The 19,946-nt window shown below is 51.7% G+C and overlaps 1 protein-coding gene across 1 annotated transcript; it reads right to left on the bottom strand.

Moving 5' to 3' along the window:
* Positions 1–1,210: 1,210 nt before the first annotated feature.
* On the bottom strand, positions 1,211–19,733 carry AIFM3 (apoptosis-inducing factor, mitochondrion-associated, 3; the record flags this gene model as incomplete). The annotated part of the gene is made up of 15 exons (XM_010075932.1): positions 19,625–19,733; positions 17,471–17,580; positions 16,052–16,096; positions 14,682–14,778; positions 12,466–12,578; positions 9,235–9,321; positions 8,803–8,894; positions 6,700–6,830; positions 5,463–5,578; positions 5,041–5,112; positions 4,652–4,715; positions 3,657–3,733; positions 2,815–2,932; positions 1,718–1,816; positions 1,211–1,286 (listed from the first exon to the last, which is right to left on the bottom strand). Coding segments are annotated over exons 1-15 (1,406 nt in total), but the record flags the coding sequence as incomplete, so codon positions are not given.
* Positions 19,734–19,946: the final 213 nt, after the last annotated feature.

Genomic DNA, 19,946 nt, shown 5'->3' with positions numbered 1-19,946 from the left:
TGGTGCCTTGGCACAAACCACCCCTTTTAGGCAATTCTGGCCAAGATGCCAGTAATCTCAGAGGTGTGTCCACATTCAGAGGGCCCCTGGGTGCTGGGGGATGCTGGATGCCCGTCGCCTGGTTTTTATCTGGGGTGCACAGGCACCAGAAGGAGAGCGAGCCCCAGGGACCTGGCTGGCTCGTGCCATGGGGTGATAAAGTGAGCCCTTTGTCTCTCCAAGCCCCATGGACACATCCAACTGCCAGGGTCCATCCTGGAGCGATGGGGGCAAGCGGCCACCCTCGGGGAGGGGGATGTGGAGGGGAGGACATGAGGGACATTGGGTAGGGGACAGAGGGGCAGCGAGCCCTGGTGAGATGATCTCTGCAGAGCAGGAGCTGGCTCCTACCCAGAGCTCCCTCCTAATCCCTGCCTGAATCCTGACGGCAAGTGTTTGGTTGCTGAGCTGGGCAGACCTTCGCTTCCCGGGTTACGCTCTCTTCATCCTTCATATTAGAAAGCACTTGAAGAAATCCCCTCCATCTCCAGGCATGAGGAGGCTCGGTGTCCACTGATTTCAGATTGGAATGGGACAAAGGCAACAAAAGAATAAACAGGAGCAAATATTTTGGGGATAAATTAATGGTGCACAGTCTTGCCAGTCTGAACAGCCAGCGTGGCTCAATAACAGCAGAGGCAACACATTCCGGCTGTCAACACATTTCAGGAAAATATTCCCGGATAGACTCCCAGCCTGGGGGAGAGCTGGGTTTCACTACAGGCATAATGAAAGCCCCAGAACTCTTGCTAACCTTCGCAGCTTGTTAATAGAAGAATTTTTTCAGCTTAATTTGTCAATCCAGAAGCAGAAACAGTGATGCCTGAGCTCCTAGTCCAGCCCTGGTCACAAATCATTAACACAGTGATGAGATGGGAAGGAAATCTTTGATAGGAATTGCCAGCAACAAATTAATAGCAGCCATTATCTGCTCTCAGATGCTATGTGAACAGACAAAGTGCTTACATCTGGCAGAAAATTAGGTCCAAAGACTAGTTTAACTTGCTTCACACTTTGCACCTTGTTTCGCTAGGGCCTTTTATTAATGTCCTGCAACCTCAGTGTCCAGAGAGGAACAAAACAGATTAGCAGAAGCTCTGGCAAAAATATTTTCCAGCCTAGCAGAACAAGCTTAGACGAATGCCTGTGTAGGAACGTGGAGAACACTTACTTGGTATAAAATGCTACAAACTTCAGTTCATCTAAATCTCCCTGAATGACAACATCATCGAATCCTTCCCCATGGCCTGGAAGGCAGAGAAGAAGTGGATTCAGCAACAATTCCCCTGGATCCAGCTCTAGCCCCTAAGACAGAGTGTTTCAATCCAGAGCTACACAAAGAGCTTCCTGCAGTCACCAAGAGACCAGCACCAGAAGATGTGGGTACCAAAAAGCATCCCTTCTTCTTCAGAGAAGTGCAAGTTCAGGGAGACCATCTTTGCTCATGCTGGGCCATCCCCCGTGACCACAGCCATCCCTCTGGCCCTGCACCCCATGACCATGAGCAAACAGGTTTCGGAGGAGATACCAAAACCCTCAGGAGCCAGGAAGGGAAGCAGACCCGAGGCAGAGGTTGGCATGGAGGGTCCACAGCAAGGGAGGTGGCTGTGGCTTCTCTATCCCAGGACACCTACCTCCACCAGCACAAACTTTACAGCAGCCCTGGGGACCCCCTTACCTGCATATCGGATGCTCTTCCCAAACATAGCAGTCCACAAATATGGGACTGTGCTGATCTCCATGCCATGGGCCAGCATGTTCAGTGCAGCGATACGGCCTGGAAGAGAGAAGCAGCAGAATAACTGAGGAAGTTCGGCACCAGGGCAAGCGTTGTGGTCTGCCCGCAGGTCACAGCACAGCATTGACATCTCTAGTCCCAGAGTAGAGGGAAACAAAGACCTTCTGCTTAGGCTAAAACCCCCCCCCATACAGCAACAAGCACCAACAAGGACACACACCGCATCGTCCGAGGCTGGGCTCGGACTCCTCCCCGGCAGTGCAGCGCTTACGGACTCGTCACCTCCCATAGCATGAGCAACATGCTCAATGAGCCTGTTTCAACCCACCTTCTGCAACTGTGACAGGGCTGAGAGCTTGCTGAGCTCCCACAGCAAACAGGGATGGGATGGATAGAGACCGCTAGGGTCCAGTCCCTGCCACGGAGACACATCTGGACTAGCATTAAAGGGAGCTGTGTCCCAAGGATAACTTTGGAGGTGTAGTTCCAAAACCTCTCACCTAGACCACCCACCCAGAGGTCAACCTCCCCATTGGGTCGTGGCCATAGAAAGCTCGAGGGCAGCCAATCATGCAAGGGTTTCCAGGCTTGCTGGCATGAAGAGGAGAAAGGTCTCAGCTCTTCAGTATGCTCCTGGGCCAGCCCAGCAGCTGGGCAGCCCAGCTGGGGATGTGAGCCCAAGCTAACATTAGGATGTGAACTCCTACGTGTCACGCGGCAAGGAGAAGATCAGGCTCCTGCAGTGACTGCAGATGCCAGGGAGCACACAGTGCATGGGAAAGCCTGTCCTTGGGCACCTCTGTGTTTGCCATGAGGCACTGTTAGGCAATGCACGTCAGGAAGGCTGATGAACAAAGGCATATTGGACAGGATAAAACATACATGCTTCAAAATGCTTAATACAACTACCCAGTTTCCCTTTTGGCAGTTGTCTCACTCTCTTGCTAGAGGGCTTGGAAATTTCCCAGGGATCTGGAAAAGGCTCTTTTCCTTAAGCAATTTTCTGTTGCAAAGTGAAGGGACCGAAAAGCACCTACCATGCATATGGGCCATCTGCCAGTGAGGGACGTTCACCTTCTTATTATTCCTCAAGGCCAATGGGAACGTGACAGCATCACCAGCTGCAAAGACTCCAGGGATGTTGGTTTGCATCATCTGCAGAGGGGAAGCAGAAGTGTGTGTTGGAGGGGTTTGCACTCTCTACGAACAGAAACAGAGAACTGCTCCAGAGCTGACAGTCCCCAGGAACACATGGACAACCTTTGCTTGGCGGTGGGACCCCCAGGTAGGATTTTATTTGGTGTTTTTCACCTCAAAGCAGACCACTCGGGCAGGGACCTACAGCATCCCTCTGCCAGTGGCTTACCCGGTAAAAAGAGACATGGACTGGTGTCCCAGAGCCCCTCTTAGAAGACTGGGGTCTGTCGGTGTTTGCAAATAGAGCCTGGCTTATTGCACATATGAGCAGCAAGCGCAGGGGTGGGTGACAATGAGCCCCAGCTCCCCCGACACGGTCCTCACTCATGGTACACACCACCCGTCAGCACCAACACTGCTCCCATCGGAGTCACTGGTGGTGGGGAGGAAATATGAGATCTTCTGGGATCCTTGAAAAGGCAGATCTTTCTCCACTTCTTCCCCCCCGAAATATCCACACCATTCCAGGTCAGTTCAGAGCCAGACCCAAGCCACAGCATCCAGGGCTGGGATTTGCAAACCCCTCATTTGCAGGGGGGTCCCAGACACTCCAGTGTGATGCTCCCACCATCTCAGCAGATGAAACACCCCTGCAACAGCAGTTTGGAGCCCCAGGGAAGCTGATCTTGGAAGAGAGGAGATTCACCCCCCCCCCCCGGTAGGGGCTGCCCCCCAGGCTCACCTTGTTGACCACAATGAAGCCTTTGGAGTCGATGTTGACACCACTCTGCTTGAGAAAGCCTGTCGCTGGGACTGCACCTGCAGGAGAAGGCAAGGGCTGCCAGCACGGTAGCTGGGCATCCCTGTAGCCCTGGGGGGCTGACCCCAAGGCCAGCAGATCTCCCTCCTGCCCGGACAACTCACCTGCCCCAAGCGAAAGGCACTGGGCTGCTCCAGGGGTGGGGAGCAGAGCCAGGCACCCTACAGAGCCCCCCCTGCTCCCACTACATCACCCTCCTCACCCCCAGGGTCCCTACCACTCTCCAACCCATCAGTGCACCCCTGTAATCTGCCCAATACCTTTTTCGAATGCTTGAAGATAATTTTCAATCCATTTCTCTTTAACAGATATTTTGAAAAAAAATTATTTCAAAGGGAGCCCTCAGGTTCCCAGACAGGGCTCCTCTGCCTCCCCCACAATCTATATTTTCTTCAGCTTTCATTTTCCTTTTTTGATCTTTTTTTCCTCTAGCCTTCACAAATCAGAGTAGTCAATAAAACAACAAAACCAAAATTAAACTAATTCTGTGATTCTTCCAGTCCACAACATTTAGAAAAGTTACAGAATGAGAAAGGTTTTGGTTTTTTTTTCCCCCGAAGTGTAAATGAGAAAAATACCCTCTTCTACTGCAGTGGCAGCAATTAAAAAAAAAAAAAAACATTTTGGGGAGGCTTTAAAAAAAAAATCAGCTTGAGAGGATGAATCTGGTTTGAATGGGTTTTTTTCTTCTGGAAAAAACAAAACCATTACTATTTTCCAAATATATTTTCAGTTGTGTTTTGGGGTGGAGGCTCTAGAAAGGCCTTTTTTCAGCTGAGCGGGGCTGGAACATTACCATCAGCGTCCCCAGCTGCCTGGCCCCGGGGACCTATCACTGCCACGTCCCCTCCTGCTTCTCCACCAAGCAAGGCATGGCCACACCGCTGGGCTCTTCCCCTGCAGCAACGGTCCCTTACCAACACCAACGACACACACGTCGGCACGCAGGACCTTCCCGCTCTTCAGCACAACCTCCTTCAGCTGCATGAGACACAGGGGGACATCATGGTTATTTTAGGGGCAAAAAAAAACCCCTGTAGCAGCAGCAAGCCAAGTTGGCAGCTCACTTCATTTTCGACATGCAAATTGACCATAATTCCCTATAACGGCAGCAGGAGGAGGGTGGGAGCAGTGAAACCACCCCACACACCACGATGAAGCACGTTTGCTCCTGGGGACTATATCCAGGAACATGAATTTCAGGGGCTAGGAAAGAGTAGAGGGCAAAACCCCAGGGGCAAAGGCAATGGCAGCCCTGGGGGGATGCTGCAGTGGTGTCCTCGGGGAGCCCCTGCCCACACCCTACCTTGCCCTCCTGCTCCCGCAGCTCCGACACCTCTGTCTGCATGTAGAACTTCACCCTGTTGCTCTCGAACATCTGCATGGGGGACACGGGATGGAGCAGGCGACGTCAGGACCCCAAACTACCCCTGTTCCTGGTGTCCCTGTGCCCCTTGTGCTGCCCTGCCCGCCCTCCGGGCTCGCCTCGCCCCACGCTGCAAAGGGGGTCGGCACCAGCTCCATCCCCAACACACATCCAGGAGAAGGTGCTCTACAGCACCTGGACCATGAGAGGGAAGACACATCCCGGTCTTTCTTTCTAGTGAGTGCCAACATCACAGCTCCACCAATAAATGTCAAATAACAAAGTAATTAGTGCAATAAGTGAAATAAGCAGAACCCACTCTGTCACCAAAACCACCCCCTGGGACGGGAAAGCGAGGTCACCTTCATGACAGCGCGGCCAACCCTCTCCCCAAAGAACTTCTTGAAGGGGACTTCCTCCAGCTCCACCAGGGACACTGAGTGGGCCCTCTCCGCGAGGTAGGCAGCCACCTCCATCCCTGGAGAACAGAAGCAGGTCTGAGCGGCTGCAGGAACCCCCCAGCGCTGCCCGGCATCCCCGGCGCTGGCTGCAGTGAAGCAGCTGCCTCGCCCTCTCCTGGCTGGGGAGGTTGGAGGTGCTCCACCTGGGGTGCCACCGGACCTGGTGGCCACAGGAGGCCCCACTATTTCAGGTGAGATTTATGATTTCTGGCAATTTGTTATTAGATGCAGGTTTCAAAGACTGAAGGGAGGGATTGGCTGTGATGAAGTCCCAAAGTGCCCTGGGAAGCCGTAGCAGCTGGAGCAAAGGACCTCAGTTCCTCTTATGGCTGGGACTGTCTCAGAGGCAATGAGCTGCAGGCTGAAAACAGCCCTTGTGACTAGCTGTTTTCTCCGATCGGAATGGGACAATTTTGATGCTGGCAATTGCATGGAAACCTTCACCAAGACATTTTCTCTCTATGGGGGTTTTTTGGAAATGGATCTTTTCAATGACCTGCACTTTGCAATCAGCCCCCCACACCACGTGTTTTTCCGTAGACAGGATTGACTGAACCATTAAAACAGGACTATTTTTTTTTTAAAAAGAAGAAAAACAAATACCAAACATTTTATAATAAATTCCCTGACTAATAACCATTTATGCTTAAGGCTTGCAGGACCCACAATAATTTTGTTAGAACCATATCAAGCAAAAAGAAGAATCATCAAAGATACTATAAGATTTTTCCTGTATATTTTAAAAATTCACCACCCTGCTAAAAAGTAAAAGAGAAATAAACCCACAGGCTTTCGCCTACCAACAAGACCCTCCCAACTGAAGCCAAATCTAGATACGCTGGATTTGAAACCATGCAAGCACCAGTACTGGGCTTGCCCCTATGCTTTTCAGACTGGAACAGCAATATCTGTGCCCATGCAAGCTGAACGGCCCAGCCTCTTGGGTAAAATCGACTTCTTCAGCAAGGAGATGTCCTTCCCACCCACCTGGAGCTGGAGGTTGGACTACCCTGAGACCCAGTTTCAAGGTGGGGGGGTTGCCTCTAACTGGGCAGTGACACACTGGGTGAGGGACTGGGACCATCCGCAGGAAGAAGTGGACAGCTGAGACACGGACACCCACAGAGTGAGTGCTCACCCAGGAAGGATGCTCCCACGATAACCACATTCTTGCTCGTGGCCAGCTTCACAACACGGTTGGCATCTTCGGGTGTCCGGATATTGAAAACATTTTCCACCTCCTTGCCTTTGCAGCTGAGAGCTTTGGGCCTGAAAAAACACACACTGAGGGTGATACAGGTGCTTTTTTTGACCCCATCGTGGCAATCGGGACTGCAGACCCCCTTTCCAGGGTTCCCGCAGCATCTCATTTTTTCACCCCTCTCTGGGTTGGAAACATAACATGGAAAAACCCAAATGAATGCTGGTGGACAACAGCCAGAGCACAACTGCGAACTCCGTCAGAGCAGGGGTTGCTCAGCGGCCGCCCCCTCCCCATCCGTGGAGCACTGTACCCACGGGCTGGGGTGAGCTCCCTTCTGGGGCAATGCACCTCAGCGTAGGATGGGTACTGCTCTGCAAGCTTGTGCTTAACTGCTGGTATGCTGTAAAATTTTCAGAAGCTTAATGGGACACGGAAAACTCACTCTGTCCTCCAGCAGATGCTTTGGAGCCAAATGTTGAAAGTTTCATAAGCCTCTGCAGAGGCAAGTTCCACTATTTGTTCCTAGGGGCACACTGCTGATGCTGTAGCAGTTTAATTGTGTCCTCCCCATGCACTTACTGGAGCCTACATATATTTTTAAATAATCTGTCCCCAGCATACCCAACTCACATCTGGAAATGGGACAGACAGTCCTAAATAATTTAGGTACCTTAAAAACATTTACCCGGTGTACCTGGAGCTTGTGCAAAAGGATTTTGATATTATTGCCAAAGGCTTAATCCTCTTTTGAACCTAATTAGGTGGCTGGTGCAGACGGCATTGTGGCTGCGGTGCTGCACTCCCCACCCCCAGCCGTTAGCATTCGCTGGGGCCGTTGCTGTTGTCGGTGTCACACAGGGGTTACAAGAGGCATCCCCGCTCTGGCTGTTCTGCAGCATCCCTTCCCTGAATGATAGATTTTGCAGGGGCTGCATTTCTCCTGCTTCATTTTGTGCCTTGGTGTTAGGAGCACAAGGAAAGGGAGCCAGGATGCCTCATTTTCACCTTAAAGTGCCAATTTTGACAAATCCGCTATTGACAACAAATCGACCCCCTTCTTCCAGGGCTCTAGGGGCAATGCCAGTCTTGGGCCATGCTCTTCGCCCAGCAGCAGCTGCGTGGAGCAGCACAGGCACATTGCTGCTGCCTTTCCCTATGGCTGGACCAGGTTTCAGTCTTGAAAATGTCCCTCCTGCAGGTAAGCCTCCCAAAGGGGTCTGTTAGGCTGGGGCAATGGCAACACCTAATTAAGGCTGCAACAGGGAAGCATTAAGGTTTAATTGCTGAGAAAGATCTTAAAGGCTGTCAGGAAATTAAAGATGGATGAATTACCTGATTGTCAGGGTTGAGTATTACTAGGGGGTGAAAAGAGCAACATTGCAACAATGACCTCTAAAAAAAAATTCAGGATACTTCCATTTTGGAGGCTTTTGTTAAAGAAAATATGTTCAAGGTCCTGGGCATTAATTTTAATATTCTACAACAATGAACTCAGTGGGAATTTCCTGAGTCTCTCCCATGCACTCTCGAGCCAGCCCCCAGAGAAGAGCAAATTCTTCAACCTTTTCCAATCTCATCTTTCTATCCGTTTCTTTAACATCAAACAGCCCACACATCCTGATTGCTTCAGTGGGTACTTTTTGTTAACAATCTTTTGGCCTTGACGCTGACCATGAAACACCCCAGGCAGCAAATCCCACAGCCATCCTGCCAACCCCCATGTCTGGTGGTTCCCTACTTTCTGGGTAACTCCTGGGTGACACAGACACTTTTCAGCTTTGGCTGAGCAGACATACCCAGCACAGCTTCATGGAGATACAGATATAGATATATATGATATAGACATATAGATACAGATACAGATATATACAGACGTATCCAGCAGGTGTTCCTTGCCTTTTCTGCAACACTCTTGCAAACAAATTCGGTGTTGGAATTCAATGGCCATATTTAACACCTTATCCCCAGGCACAAGCTCCTCACATTGTCAGATAAAACAGTTTCTCTTGATCTTTAAAATGTTTGTTCATAGCTTACATGTTTCCAGTTGCTATCAGCAGCTTGTTGTATTCCATTTTAAATCCATCCTTGAACATGGCTGTCTTGTTCTTGATGTCCACAGCCACAACCTGAAATCATTCCTAAGTAATGTTAAGGGATGAAATCCCAGATGTTCACTGAGCTCCCAGCCCAACCAACTTGTCTGTTAGGTTTTAGTCCCCTGTGTTCCTGTCCACAGCTTAGCCAACCCACACTTTAAATATTCCTAGTAGCTTTGAGCAACCTGGGCTGGTGGGAGGTGTCCCTGCCCATGGCAGGGGGTGGAACTCGATGATCTTTAAGGTCCTTTCCAACACAAACCATTCTATGATTCTATGATTCTATGATTGATTCTATGTCCTAAGCACAGGCTTTGCGTACCAGCACTTTCAGAAGATGCCCTGCAGGCACACACAGGACTCTCCTTACCTGCATTTCAGTCAGGACTTCAATGTCGTAGGTGCGGAAGAACTCCTTGGGGCGCAGGGCAATCTGCTCCGGGTGGGAATCCATTGACTGCAAAAAAAAGCCATTTTTCTGTCAACCGCTGCAGGTTGAACAGGCAAGCAGAGAAACGCCTGCTACCAACACAAGTCATCAATCGTCTGAAGCCAGTCCTTATGGCATGGGGTAAGAGAGCTGCTCTGAAATGAAAGCCTGGTCAAGTAAAAGTTGTCACAAGACACTGGACTGGGCATCTGGTTCCTCCTCTGCCTGCTCGGCGCCAGGGGTGGCACGGACCAGCTGAGGCAGGACCACAGGAACTGCTTCTGAGTGTCTGCAAAGCAGCTCTAACTGCAGCTCCTCACAACACAGGTGCATAGGAGAAAAAGAAAAGCCCCACTATTTGGAAAACAACCAGTTGCCATGGAAATGTAAGCTAAAAGAGCAATAAGAACAATCAGCATTAACACAGCAAGGGAAGCACTTTCAAAAGCACCCACTTTTATGCAGCACAAGTTTCCTCAAAAGCTGAAGCAGGGGCTTGTGGCCCATATCTGCTCATCTTTAGCTGCAGGATAAACGCTCTTGCTCTTCTCAGCCTTCCCTGGCCAGTTGAGTGAGGCCTCATCATCTCTGGGGCCCCCAATGTAAGAAGGACATGGACGTGTTGGAGCAAGTTCAGAGGACGACTGTGAAGGTGGTCAGAGGCCGGAGCAGCTCCCGTGCGAGGACAGGCTGAGAGAGTTGGGGGTGTGCAGCCTGGAGAAGAGAAGGCTCCGGGGAGACCTTCCAGCACCTTCCAGTGCTGAAAGGGGGCTACAGGAGAGATGGGGGGGCTCTGGATCAGGGGGTGCAGGGACAGGACAAGGGGGAACGGGTTTGAGCTGGAAGAGGGGAGATGGAGATGAGAGCTGGGGAAGAAATGTTTTCCTGTGCGGGGGGTGAGGCAGTGGCCCAGGTTGCCCAGAGAAGCTGTGGATGCCCCATCCCTGGAGGGGTTCAAGGCCAGGCTGGATGAGGCTTTCAACTGGATGACTTTTAAGGTCCCTTCCAACCCAAACCATTCTACGATTCTATGATCTTTACAGACAGGGTTGAGCTCATATTTGAGCCTGAGTTCATCTGTCCTCCTAACTCTGTGGACACAAGCTCAGACATAGGCTGAGGGCAAGCTGAGCACCGAGCGACCTGCGTGCAGGCTGCTCCATGCTCCAGTGCATTCCTACCTGCCTGCAGCACAGCAGGGAGAGGCATGGCCACACACATAGAACCATAGAATGGTTTGGGTTGGAAAGGACCTTACAGATCATCGCGTTCCAACCGCCCTGCCCTGGGCAGGGACCCCTCCCACTAGCCCAGGTTGCTCAAAGCCTCATCCAGCCTGGCCTTGAACCCCTCCAGGGATGGGGCATCCACAGCTTCTCTGGGCAACCCGGGCCACTGCCTCACCCCCCGCACAGTGAAAAATGTCTCCCTAATGTCTAGTGTAAATCTCCCCTCCTTCAGCTTATACATGACACGGTCAAGCCCTGCAACATATCACACAGTGCTGAGCAGCAGCATCATCTACTCGTGCCACACAGGCATGATGTTTGGTCTTGACTCAAGAGGAACAGGGGATGCAGGAACCAAAGGTTTCACCACCTGCCCCTGCAGATGGATGTGCAAGGTCCCTCTCCCTGGAGGTGGCTCAGTCAGGGGCTGGGATGAGCCCTGCAGGACACTCCCTCACCATGACTTCAGATAACGCTGTGCTCAGAAGAGACCAGTATCTCAGGACTTGAGGCATGTGCAAGGTCATACAGGTTTTACTGCAAGTTCTTTAAACATACAATGTTTACAGAGAGGAACGTCTGACCCCACAGCTCGGAGCAGTGGCCCCCACCCCAGTGTGCAGGGAAGGCAGAGCAGAGCAGTGCACAACCACCATGGGCTTTGCTGCTGCTCAGTGCTCTGGAGACGATAACAACGACGTTGCAGCACACCAGGGAGCAAGTCATGGTCCAAAGGGGACAAAGAGGCACAGTCCGGCAGGACCTCAGGACAGGTTGATAACAGGCGTTCAGCAAGGCAGGGGAAGGGCAATGCTGCAGTTCCAGGAGGCAAGAAGTATGCTGCTTACAGCTTTACATACTCCTCCTGTAATGACTCTTTCCAGGGTCAGTCCCACTCACAACAGGATTAAGAAAAATCCCCTCTTACCCTAGCCTATTCCCAAAAATTCTGCCTTCTCTTCCATAGGCTTTGTGCATCTTCCAAAAGCAACCACAGCCAGAGGTGTTTAGTGGAGAGCTTAACAAACCATGCATAACATCTCTGGCACGTGAGATGTTCTTACTATTGAAGGGAGAGTGGAAAAGGCAGTCTTGAGACACGCAGCAGGGATAAGTGTTTTGGAGAACTGGCTGGCTGGGACAGGGACTGTGAGCTTCTCCGAACTCCTCCACACCACCTCTGTGACTCAGGTTTCAGCCAGCTGCTCCTCACCCCAAGCAGGTCTTGTCCAAGCACAGAAATGGCTTGAATGCTCTCAAAAAGCCAGACACATATGTGCCTTCCTTTGAAAACCACTTTGCCTTGGGGCTGGAAGCAGAGTTAGATGCTGTGATTCCAGAGTTCCAGCCCCCATAGACAAGCATCCCTGACATAAAGGGGAATACATATATGGCCTGTTCTTATCTCCAAGCTTCACAATCAAATACTGCTGTCCAACCTGAGTTGGTGTCTGATATCAAGTAAGGCTCAGGAATCATTAATTAAAAATGTGATTAGAAGATCATCCTGTGTCTACAAATTAGGTTGTGATGGTGACCGATAAATCATAATACTTCTGGCACGGAGCATCACTGGGCAATAAGAACCATGCACTAATAAAACACCTGTTAGACAATACAAATTTCACATGCCCCATTTCATTTCCCTAAAGATTTTGATCCAGACACATAATAATAAGATCCATCCAGGTATGAGCAGGCCAAGACAGCTATTGCTAGACCTATGAAGAACGCCCTTGTTTCTGTACTCTTAGTTCAGAATTTGAACAACTCCTCTTTTGTGTTTCATATTTCAGTCACCAACAGAAAAGAAAAATCGAGTGAAAACAGAGACAGGATACATAAGGAAGAAGAAACAAGGTGCTACAATAACAGCGGGGAAAGGTCCTAGGGCAAACTTTAAAACTGGGGAAGAATGTGACATACCCAAAGTGATACAAACCTTACTGAGCTTTGGTCTGTCGTAGGGCAAGTGTCTGTCCATCGTGCACATTACAATCCTGTCGGAGAAACCCTCCTGGCGCAAGGTCTCCGCACAGACCAGTCCAGCTGCCCCTACGGGAGAAGGAAGACCAGCGGCAGCCATGTGTATGGGGCATTCGAAGGTCTTTGCTCCTAGGCCTTTGCTCCTAAACCCCACCGGGGATGACTCCAAAATCACCATCTCCACTAGCCCTGGTCTTACTTCACGGCCCTTCCCAAGTCAAACAGCTTGCACAGGGAGGCCGGCAGGGTGGATGCACCAGGCGGGAGGAGGGACTGTGTCTGTGGAGCAGGACATGAATCCTCTGCAGGACTTGTCTGTCCTTGAACTCACACAACCCCACAAAGAGCACACCTGAGGAATGCTGCCAACACCTACACACCTCTCACAAACTCAGGGGCATGGGAGGCTGCTCAGAGCCTTGCACTCCCCTCGTCGGGGAAGGGTCTTGCAGCTTCTGGTCTGTGCACTCAGCTCCTGGTGAATTTACAGCCAAACACGGAGGGCAGGGAGTCCCCACTTCTTCGCAGCTGAAGTGTTGGTTGTGTCCTTCACTGCAGAGGGCTTTGCATGCAATTTATTTGAGTTTTGTTTGTTTGTTTGTTTTTAAACACAGACAAAAAGGCTAAATCGAATGAAAAGCTTTCTTGGGGCGTGCTGTCCCCCTGCAGCCAGGCAGCCTGATGGGCATGTCCCTTCTTCCCTGGCCAAACTGGTGAGATTTCAGAGGTCAAGTGAGAAGTCCTGAGTCTCTTCTCAACCAAGGAAGCCTCGCTCAATGATGAGTGTTGTAAGGGCCACAGTTTCTGCAATACTATGAATGAAAGAAGATGGACCCCAATGGTTTGGTCCATTAACAAAACACTCCTGTTGATGGAGGCGGAGGGCAGTGGAAGAAGAGACAGGTGGGTGGACATCCTGTGCACGCTGCCTGGAGCCTGCTGAGCCAGGCCTGATGCTGCACAGGATGACCCTCACATGAGCAAGGGTGAGTTGCTTGCCCTCAGCTCTGCTGGGCGTGACTGGATCTTGGTCCTTGATGCAGGGCTGGATGGGTAGTCTCTTCCCAACACATCGTCCTCACAACCCCAGATTTGAAATCTCCTTTCCCCTCTACCAGAGCAGAGCTTAGTCTTTAATAGACTTGTAAATTTAGCTTGTCAAGCCTGAGAAAGTTCCTTCAGCAGTGGCTACCAATGCCTGTGGAGTGACATTGCTGAGGATTTTGATGACTGTGCGGCGGGGACCAGCAGTGTCACACCCTGGCTTTCAGTCAACAAACAGCAGGGGAACAAGGAAGGGAAAAATGTTACCCAGCAGCAAAGGAAAAGCCAGCCAGGCTGGTTTTCCCCTCTGCTCAGGTTGCGAGCAGGTTGCAATGTCAGGAGCAGGAGATTGTAGTGTGTTCCCCATTTCCCTATCTTAGATCTGGTGACCTGGGGGCTGTAATCAAGTAAGAACAACCCATGTGCCAGGAGCAGCCATTCCCTCCCAGTCCCAGGTCTCACACATGACAGTCTGTATCCTCCTCCACCCTCCATTTCACCATGACATGGTCCTGCCTAACATCCAACCTGTTCCAGAAACAGGCAGACTCAGTGGATGGGATTCACTCCATCAGACTTTCTACAAAAATTGCATTACATAAATGCAGCTGGGATCAGAGATAAGAAAAGATAGCTTGGCAGTTTTTCTGTTTCAGGCAGGAATTTGGTATTTTCTGGGAAGATGGAAGAATTCATCTTCAGAAAAGCACCTTGAGGTGAGAGGTTTGGAGCTGCAGGCAGCTGCAATGGAGTGAGACAGAGATGCACACACTCCAGGAGGAAAAGGTGTATCCACACCACAAGAATACCTGTGAGGATTTTACACTTATCAGTTGTGGAAATGAGGCAATACTGATTTATGTTGGGAGGGTGCAGAGGAAAGAGGGTTCAGGGTGCCCACTACAGAGGACTGTAACTACAAAGCTCCACAGACCAGAGGCACAGGGCACCTTTGGACCATTAGTGTGTAGGACAAAAAGGCTCAGGAAGCCCCTCTGGTCTGACCCTTTGCACAAGGAGGGACACAGGAGGGGTGACAGAAGGTGCACAGCACACAGACAGCCTGCTCTCTGCACACCCACCCAAGAGGGGACACACACAACGGTCCCTGGACATGCCACCCAATACCTGCACCGATGATCAGCACGTTGGTACTGCTCAGGTTATAGTTGCTCAAGGAGATGCACTTTGCCATCATCTTTGTCCTCCTCTGTGTCTGAAGAGCCTATGCCACCAACAACAAGAAGAGAAGTCATAATCTTTTCTCAGCGTTAACCTGGGTAGCCAGGCAGGAATGGGGACAGCTACACTATTGTCATAAAACAGCTTGGATAGAAAGGGAACAATTGCACCCTTGTACCCAGCGAGGACTCCAAACCCATGTTCATCCAAATACCTTTCCACCACCCAGTGCACTAACCCCTTACATGGTACAAAAGAAAAACAAATCTGAAAATTCATCCAGGTACATAGAGCTGGGAAAAAAATTAGAAAAAGTAGCCCAGGTGTGTCATCATGCAATTCTGCAACCAACAGCTGAGATGGAAATGCAGCTCTATCAGGAACTTTATCCTGCACCTGAATGCATCTTCTATACCTCTGATATCCAAAGAATCTGATGGACTTCTCCAACCTACCAGAGCCCACCCGAGGATCTATGCCACTGCAGCCCTGCTGCACAGGCACCTGTTGCCAGCCATCGGAGGCCAAAATCAATTTCTGGTAGAGGGAACAGGCTCAACCCTCCTCATCACATGCCAGCCGAATCAGCTGGAGTGGAAGTGCTGCCACCCAGGTGACCTCTCTGGATCTGACTGAAGTGCTGCAAGGCTCCGGCTGGTTCTGAGCCACTGGATTCACACATGCATACATGATGCAAATGTGCATCAGAAAGAGGCTTTTCATGGAAAGAAAGATGTCAGTGGCCTGAACAGGCTTCATTCTGCATCCTATCTGGGGGGATGAGAGTCCTCCCCGCCCATGCACCAGGTTCCTCTCCAGCAAAAGCAGCTGGAGGGAGCACAGATGACCTCTGCCATTGCAGTGCCACATTCAGACCCAGCAGACAAGGCCAAAAGGATGGTGGAAGATGCCTGTTTCCATGGGCCAACTCAATTAAAGGTTGCTCTGAGCTTAAGGGAACATAGGACAAGTTCAGGACAAACACCTAGCAAGGCCTCCTGAATCCATGGACACTGAAGCTCAGGTGTCCGGCAGCTGCAGGGAGGCTGGGGGAGCAAAGGCAGGATGGGAGAGGTCACAACACCTCTGCCCTGCTCCACTCATGCCTACGTACGCACTTCGGGCTGTTGCTTGTGACAGGAACAGGGTAGGTGGATCTTTGTCTTACCCAAGTTGGATGCTCATGCATTCTGTTGTTCAGGCACAGCTTTCCCTGCTGCAGAGCCCAAAGAAAAGCATTTCTCCCACACCCCCATGCATACAGAGCAAAAAGCAAAAGCATAGACCTTGATTTTGGAATGCCAGTGGCCCCTTACCTGCTTGCTTGCTCGAATGTACACCTTCTCCTTCTCAATCTTCACCTGCGGGTGACAGAACAGCAGCGGTTTGCAGGACAGTGAGTGCCTCCAGCGTTTGTCCCTCTGGGCATCAACTAACGAACAGAGCAGCAGTCTGACCAGGTCTCCTGCAAGAGCAGCTCAGCCATGGCAGGGCTCGCCCCTGCTCGAGGCTGTGGGATGTTTCCTGTCTTGTATCAACTGTGTACCAGTGGTCAGTGTAAAACCTGATTTCTGTCTCAGGCTTACAACTGGTTTCTCAGCCTCACCCCACTCCTGCTCAAGAGACCTCTCAGACTGTGCACCCCCACCCTCAGGTTCCCAGGAGGTGTCTGATGCCCACCGGTGGATGCAAGGGAAGCTGCAGGGAGAAAGGAGAGCTGGGTGAGGTGCTGCTCTCCACTGACCAACACAGCATGTGCTTGGAAAATGTCTGCTCCACACTTTCAAAGAGCATGCTTATCCCAATGCAAACAGCCATTTTGCAGGTGGCACCAAGCTGAGTGGTGTGGTTGAGACTCTAGAGGGAAGGGATGCCATCCAGAGGGACCTGGACAGGCTGGAGAGGTGGGCCCATGTGAACATCATAAGGTTCAACAAGGCCACGACCAGGGTCCTGCACCTAGGTCGGGGCAACCCCCAGTATCAATACAGGCAGGGGCATGAAGGGATTGAGAGCAGCCCTGCGGAGAAAGATACAGGGGATATTGGCGGATGAAAAGCTGGACGTGAGCTGGCAATGTGCACTTGGAGCCCAGAAACCAACCGTGTCCTGGGCGGCATCACCAGCAGCATGAGCAGCAGGGTGAGGATTCTGCCCCGCGGCTCTGCTCTGGTGACCCCCCCTGCAGTGCTGCACCCAGCTCTGGGGTCCTCAGCACAGGACAGACACGGAGCTGCTGGAGCGGGGCCAGAGGAGGGCCACAGCAATGATCAGAAGGACGGAACACCTCTGCTGTGACGACAGGCTGAAGGAGTTGGGCTTGTTCAGGCTGGAGACGAGAAGGCACCAGGGAGACCTTACAGCAGCCTTACAGTGCTGAAAGGGGGCTTCTAAGAAAGAAGGGGACAGACTTTTTAGTAGGACCTGTAGCGATAGGAGAAGTGGCAATGGTTTGAAGCTAAAAGATGGTAGATTCAGACTAGATATTAGGAAGAAATGTTTTCCTGTGCGGGGGGTGAGGCAGTGGCCCAGGGTGCCCAGAGAAGCTGTGGATGCCCCATCCCTGGAGGGGTTCAAGGCCAGGTTGTTTGGGGCTTTGAGCAATGTGATCTGGTGAAAGATGTCCCTGCTCACTCCAGGGGGGTTGGACTAGGTGGTTTTTAAAGGTTCCTTCCAACCCAAACCATGCTGTGATTCTGTGATTGCCTCTGCTGCTGCAAGAACAAAGAGCTCACCTGGAACCTGGGTAAGCTGTCCAAGCCAGGAAAGTCCTCTATGTCACCTGTGCTGATGTTGAAGCAGGCTCCATGCCAGGGACAGCGGACTCTTCCTTTGGACAAAACTCCTGTGGGAAATATGGCAGAGCAGAGTCGGTGCTGCCCTGCAGCTGCCTCCTGTCCCTGCCTGCAGCCCACTGAGATCCAGCTGCTGTGACCTGGCCAGCCCAGGGATGGCACAGGCCAGGTGTCCCTCCTGTTGTCCCAGCAAGGGTGGACTTCTCAGCTTCTTCAAAATGTGAATGCCACTGCTGAGCAAGGCTGACTTCCTGAAGGCTGAAGTTTGCTGCCCAGGGCCTCCTGCAGCGGCAGGAGCTGTGCTGCTCCATGCAGAGCAGCTTCAGGGTTCAGACTCTACCAGCATGTCCCCATGACACTCCTTCTCTACCCAGAGTTGTCACCTTTCCTACAGGACACATGGCAGCTGTTGTGGACCTGGATGGTCAACAGCATCTTGGCCACTTAATGTGGAGTTCTCTTAACTGGCATGTGGGACTGGTCCATCCGTTTGGGACAGAGGCTGAACACAGTTACCAACTGGGATCCCGTACGAGGGATCCCATCTGAAATGCCCTCGCTGACAGTGCCTTTCCCGCACCTTTGAACACAGCTCCAAAGCCATCTGCTCTGCCTGGAATATAATCTCATTCTCCAGCAGGGCCTGGGGCTGCAGTCTCCAGGGCCCCATAGTCACCTGCACAAGCCCCAGTAGCACCTGGAGCAAGCAGAGCTTCAAGCAGAGCATCACTTATTTAGAGCAAGTGTGTTTCAGAACAGATCCTGACAGAGCAAGGAGTCTGCACACCAGCAGGAAAGCACGGGGCATGCCCAAAGCCACAACTTCACTCCTCACAAGTATTTTTTCAGGGGCTGCTACCTTGGACTTTGGCTTTCCCTGCCTGGAAGAGCTGGCTCACAATGCTGAGGCAGAGTGAACGGCTGCGACTTGGCCATATCAGACTGGTCCTGAGCTTGCACCTTTTCTTGCTGAGGCACAGCAGTGCCATGTCTCACCACCCACCACATGTGGGGATGCAGGGGCAGCCCCGGCACTTACTTCTGCAGCAAATCCTGTATTCCCCGGGAAGATCCCTGTGTGAGCAGTCAGTCTCAGGGATGTGCCTGCAGGTCTCTGGAAGGCAGGCAAGCTCTCACCTCTGTTGGCCACTGGAGCATGGGGCCGCTAGCCCCAGGTGAGGGGCTGAGGGTACAGCTGCCTGCACCCAGCATTGCTGCTGGCCCAGCAGTGCCCAGAGAACACACAGCAGGATGAGTGCCCTGTGTATTCCCCAGGATCCCACCTCCAGCAAAGTGCTCCCCGCCCCCAGTTTGGGCAACGAACTTCTCCAGCACAGAGCCAGGCCAGCACTGCCTAGTGCCATGAGTCAGACTCTGGGTAGGGACCTGCCTGATGCCTGTGCTGAGAAAATGCCAGGATGCATATTTTTAAGTGCCAAGATGGGAAACCATTGTACCACGTCCCACTTCAATCAATAACACCAGCAACATTTCTTTTTGCGACTGAAAGGATCCCATCAGCACAAATAGCTGCCTCCTTCCCCCACACACCTGATTTTCATTTACAGGGACATGTGGTTTTGTGGAATTTTTTTAAGACTTAGTAGCCTGAAAAAATCATAAGGGGATTACTTTTTCCCTTTAAAACATTTTTTTTAACTTTTCAGTGGCTGGAAACCAATAGAACAATATGAAAATCCCCGTAAAACCAGGCTTTGCATGGGGACAGCGAGCTGCAGCTGTTTCATACCATCCAAGAGAGGTTCTGCTCCAGATGAATGAAGCAGAAGCCAAATGTAATGGTGCCCACGCTGTTTTGTTCTTCAAAGTCACCCAAAGAAACCCCAGCCCTGTGACCAGCAGTGGCAAGCTGGGGTCACCAGGAAACCAGACCTGCAGCCAGGTGCTCAGGAGATTTGTGCACCCCCAGCTTTCTGCCCATGCCTTCTCCCACCAAGAAGATGCCAAGATGATGCTGAGCATGCAGCACTGCACTGCCCCATGCCCAGCAGCACAGCCGGATGAACACCGGGCTGTATTTTGCCACCACTTTGATGCCCTTGGCTAGTCTCCTAGGATGTGATGCAGACTGACCTTTCACCAGAGGAGCCCCATAGTGGGGACACTTGTGTCCCACAGCATGGAACTCGCCGCTCTCCTTGATGAGCAGAGCCTTCCCGCAGCCCAGGTCCACTTCTCGCATCCTGGGGAGGAGAAGCATGGAAAGCGTGTCATCCACCTAGCAGTGAACCAACACCCCTTCACCCGGCACCCCAGCCCTGGTCCCACCAGTCTCCCTCTGCTCCTTCAATTTTCTCACCACTGGCTCCAGGTGACTTACAGGTGTGGGACACTCCTGTCACCCAGCCAGCTTTGGAGGTGGCTCTGCTGCTCCCAGCCCGGGGCACATCCAAGC

This window comes from Pterocles gutturalis, unplaced genomic scaffold (genome assembly GCF_000699245.1).
Source record: "Pterocles gutturalis isolate BGI_N339 unplaced genomic scaffold, ASM69924v1 scaffold3738, whole genome shotgun sequence".
In the NCBI taxonomy this organism is placed as follows: Eukaryota; Metazoa; Chordata; class Aves; order Pterocliformes; family Pteroclidae; genus Pterocles; species Pterocles gutturalis.
The sequence above is the reverse complement of the archived record's forward strand: the minus strand, read 5'-3'. Positions and strand labels throughout refer to the sequence as shown.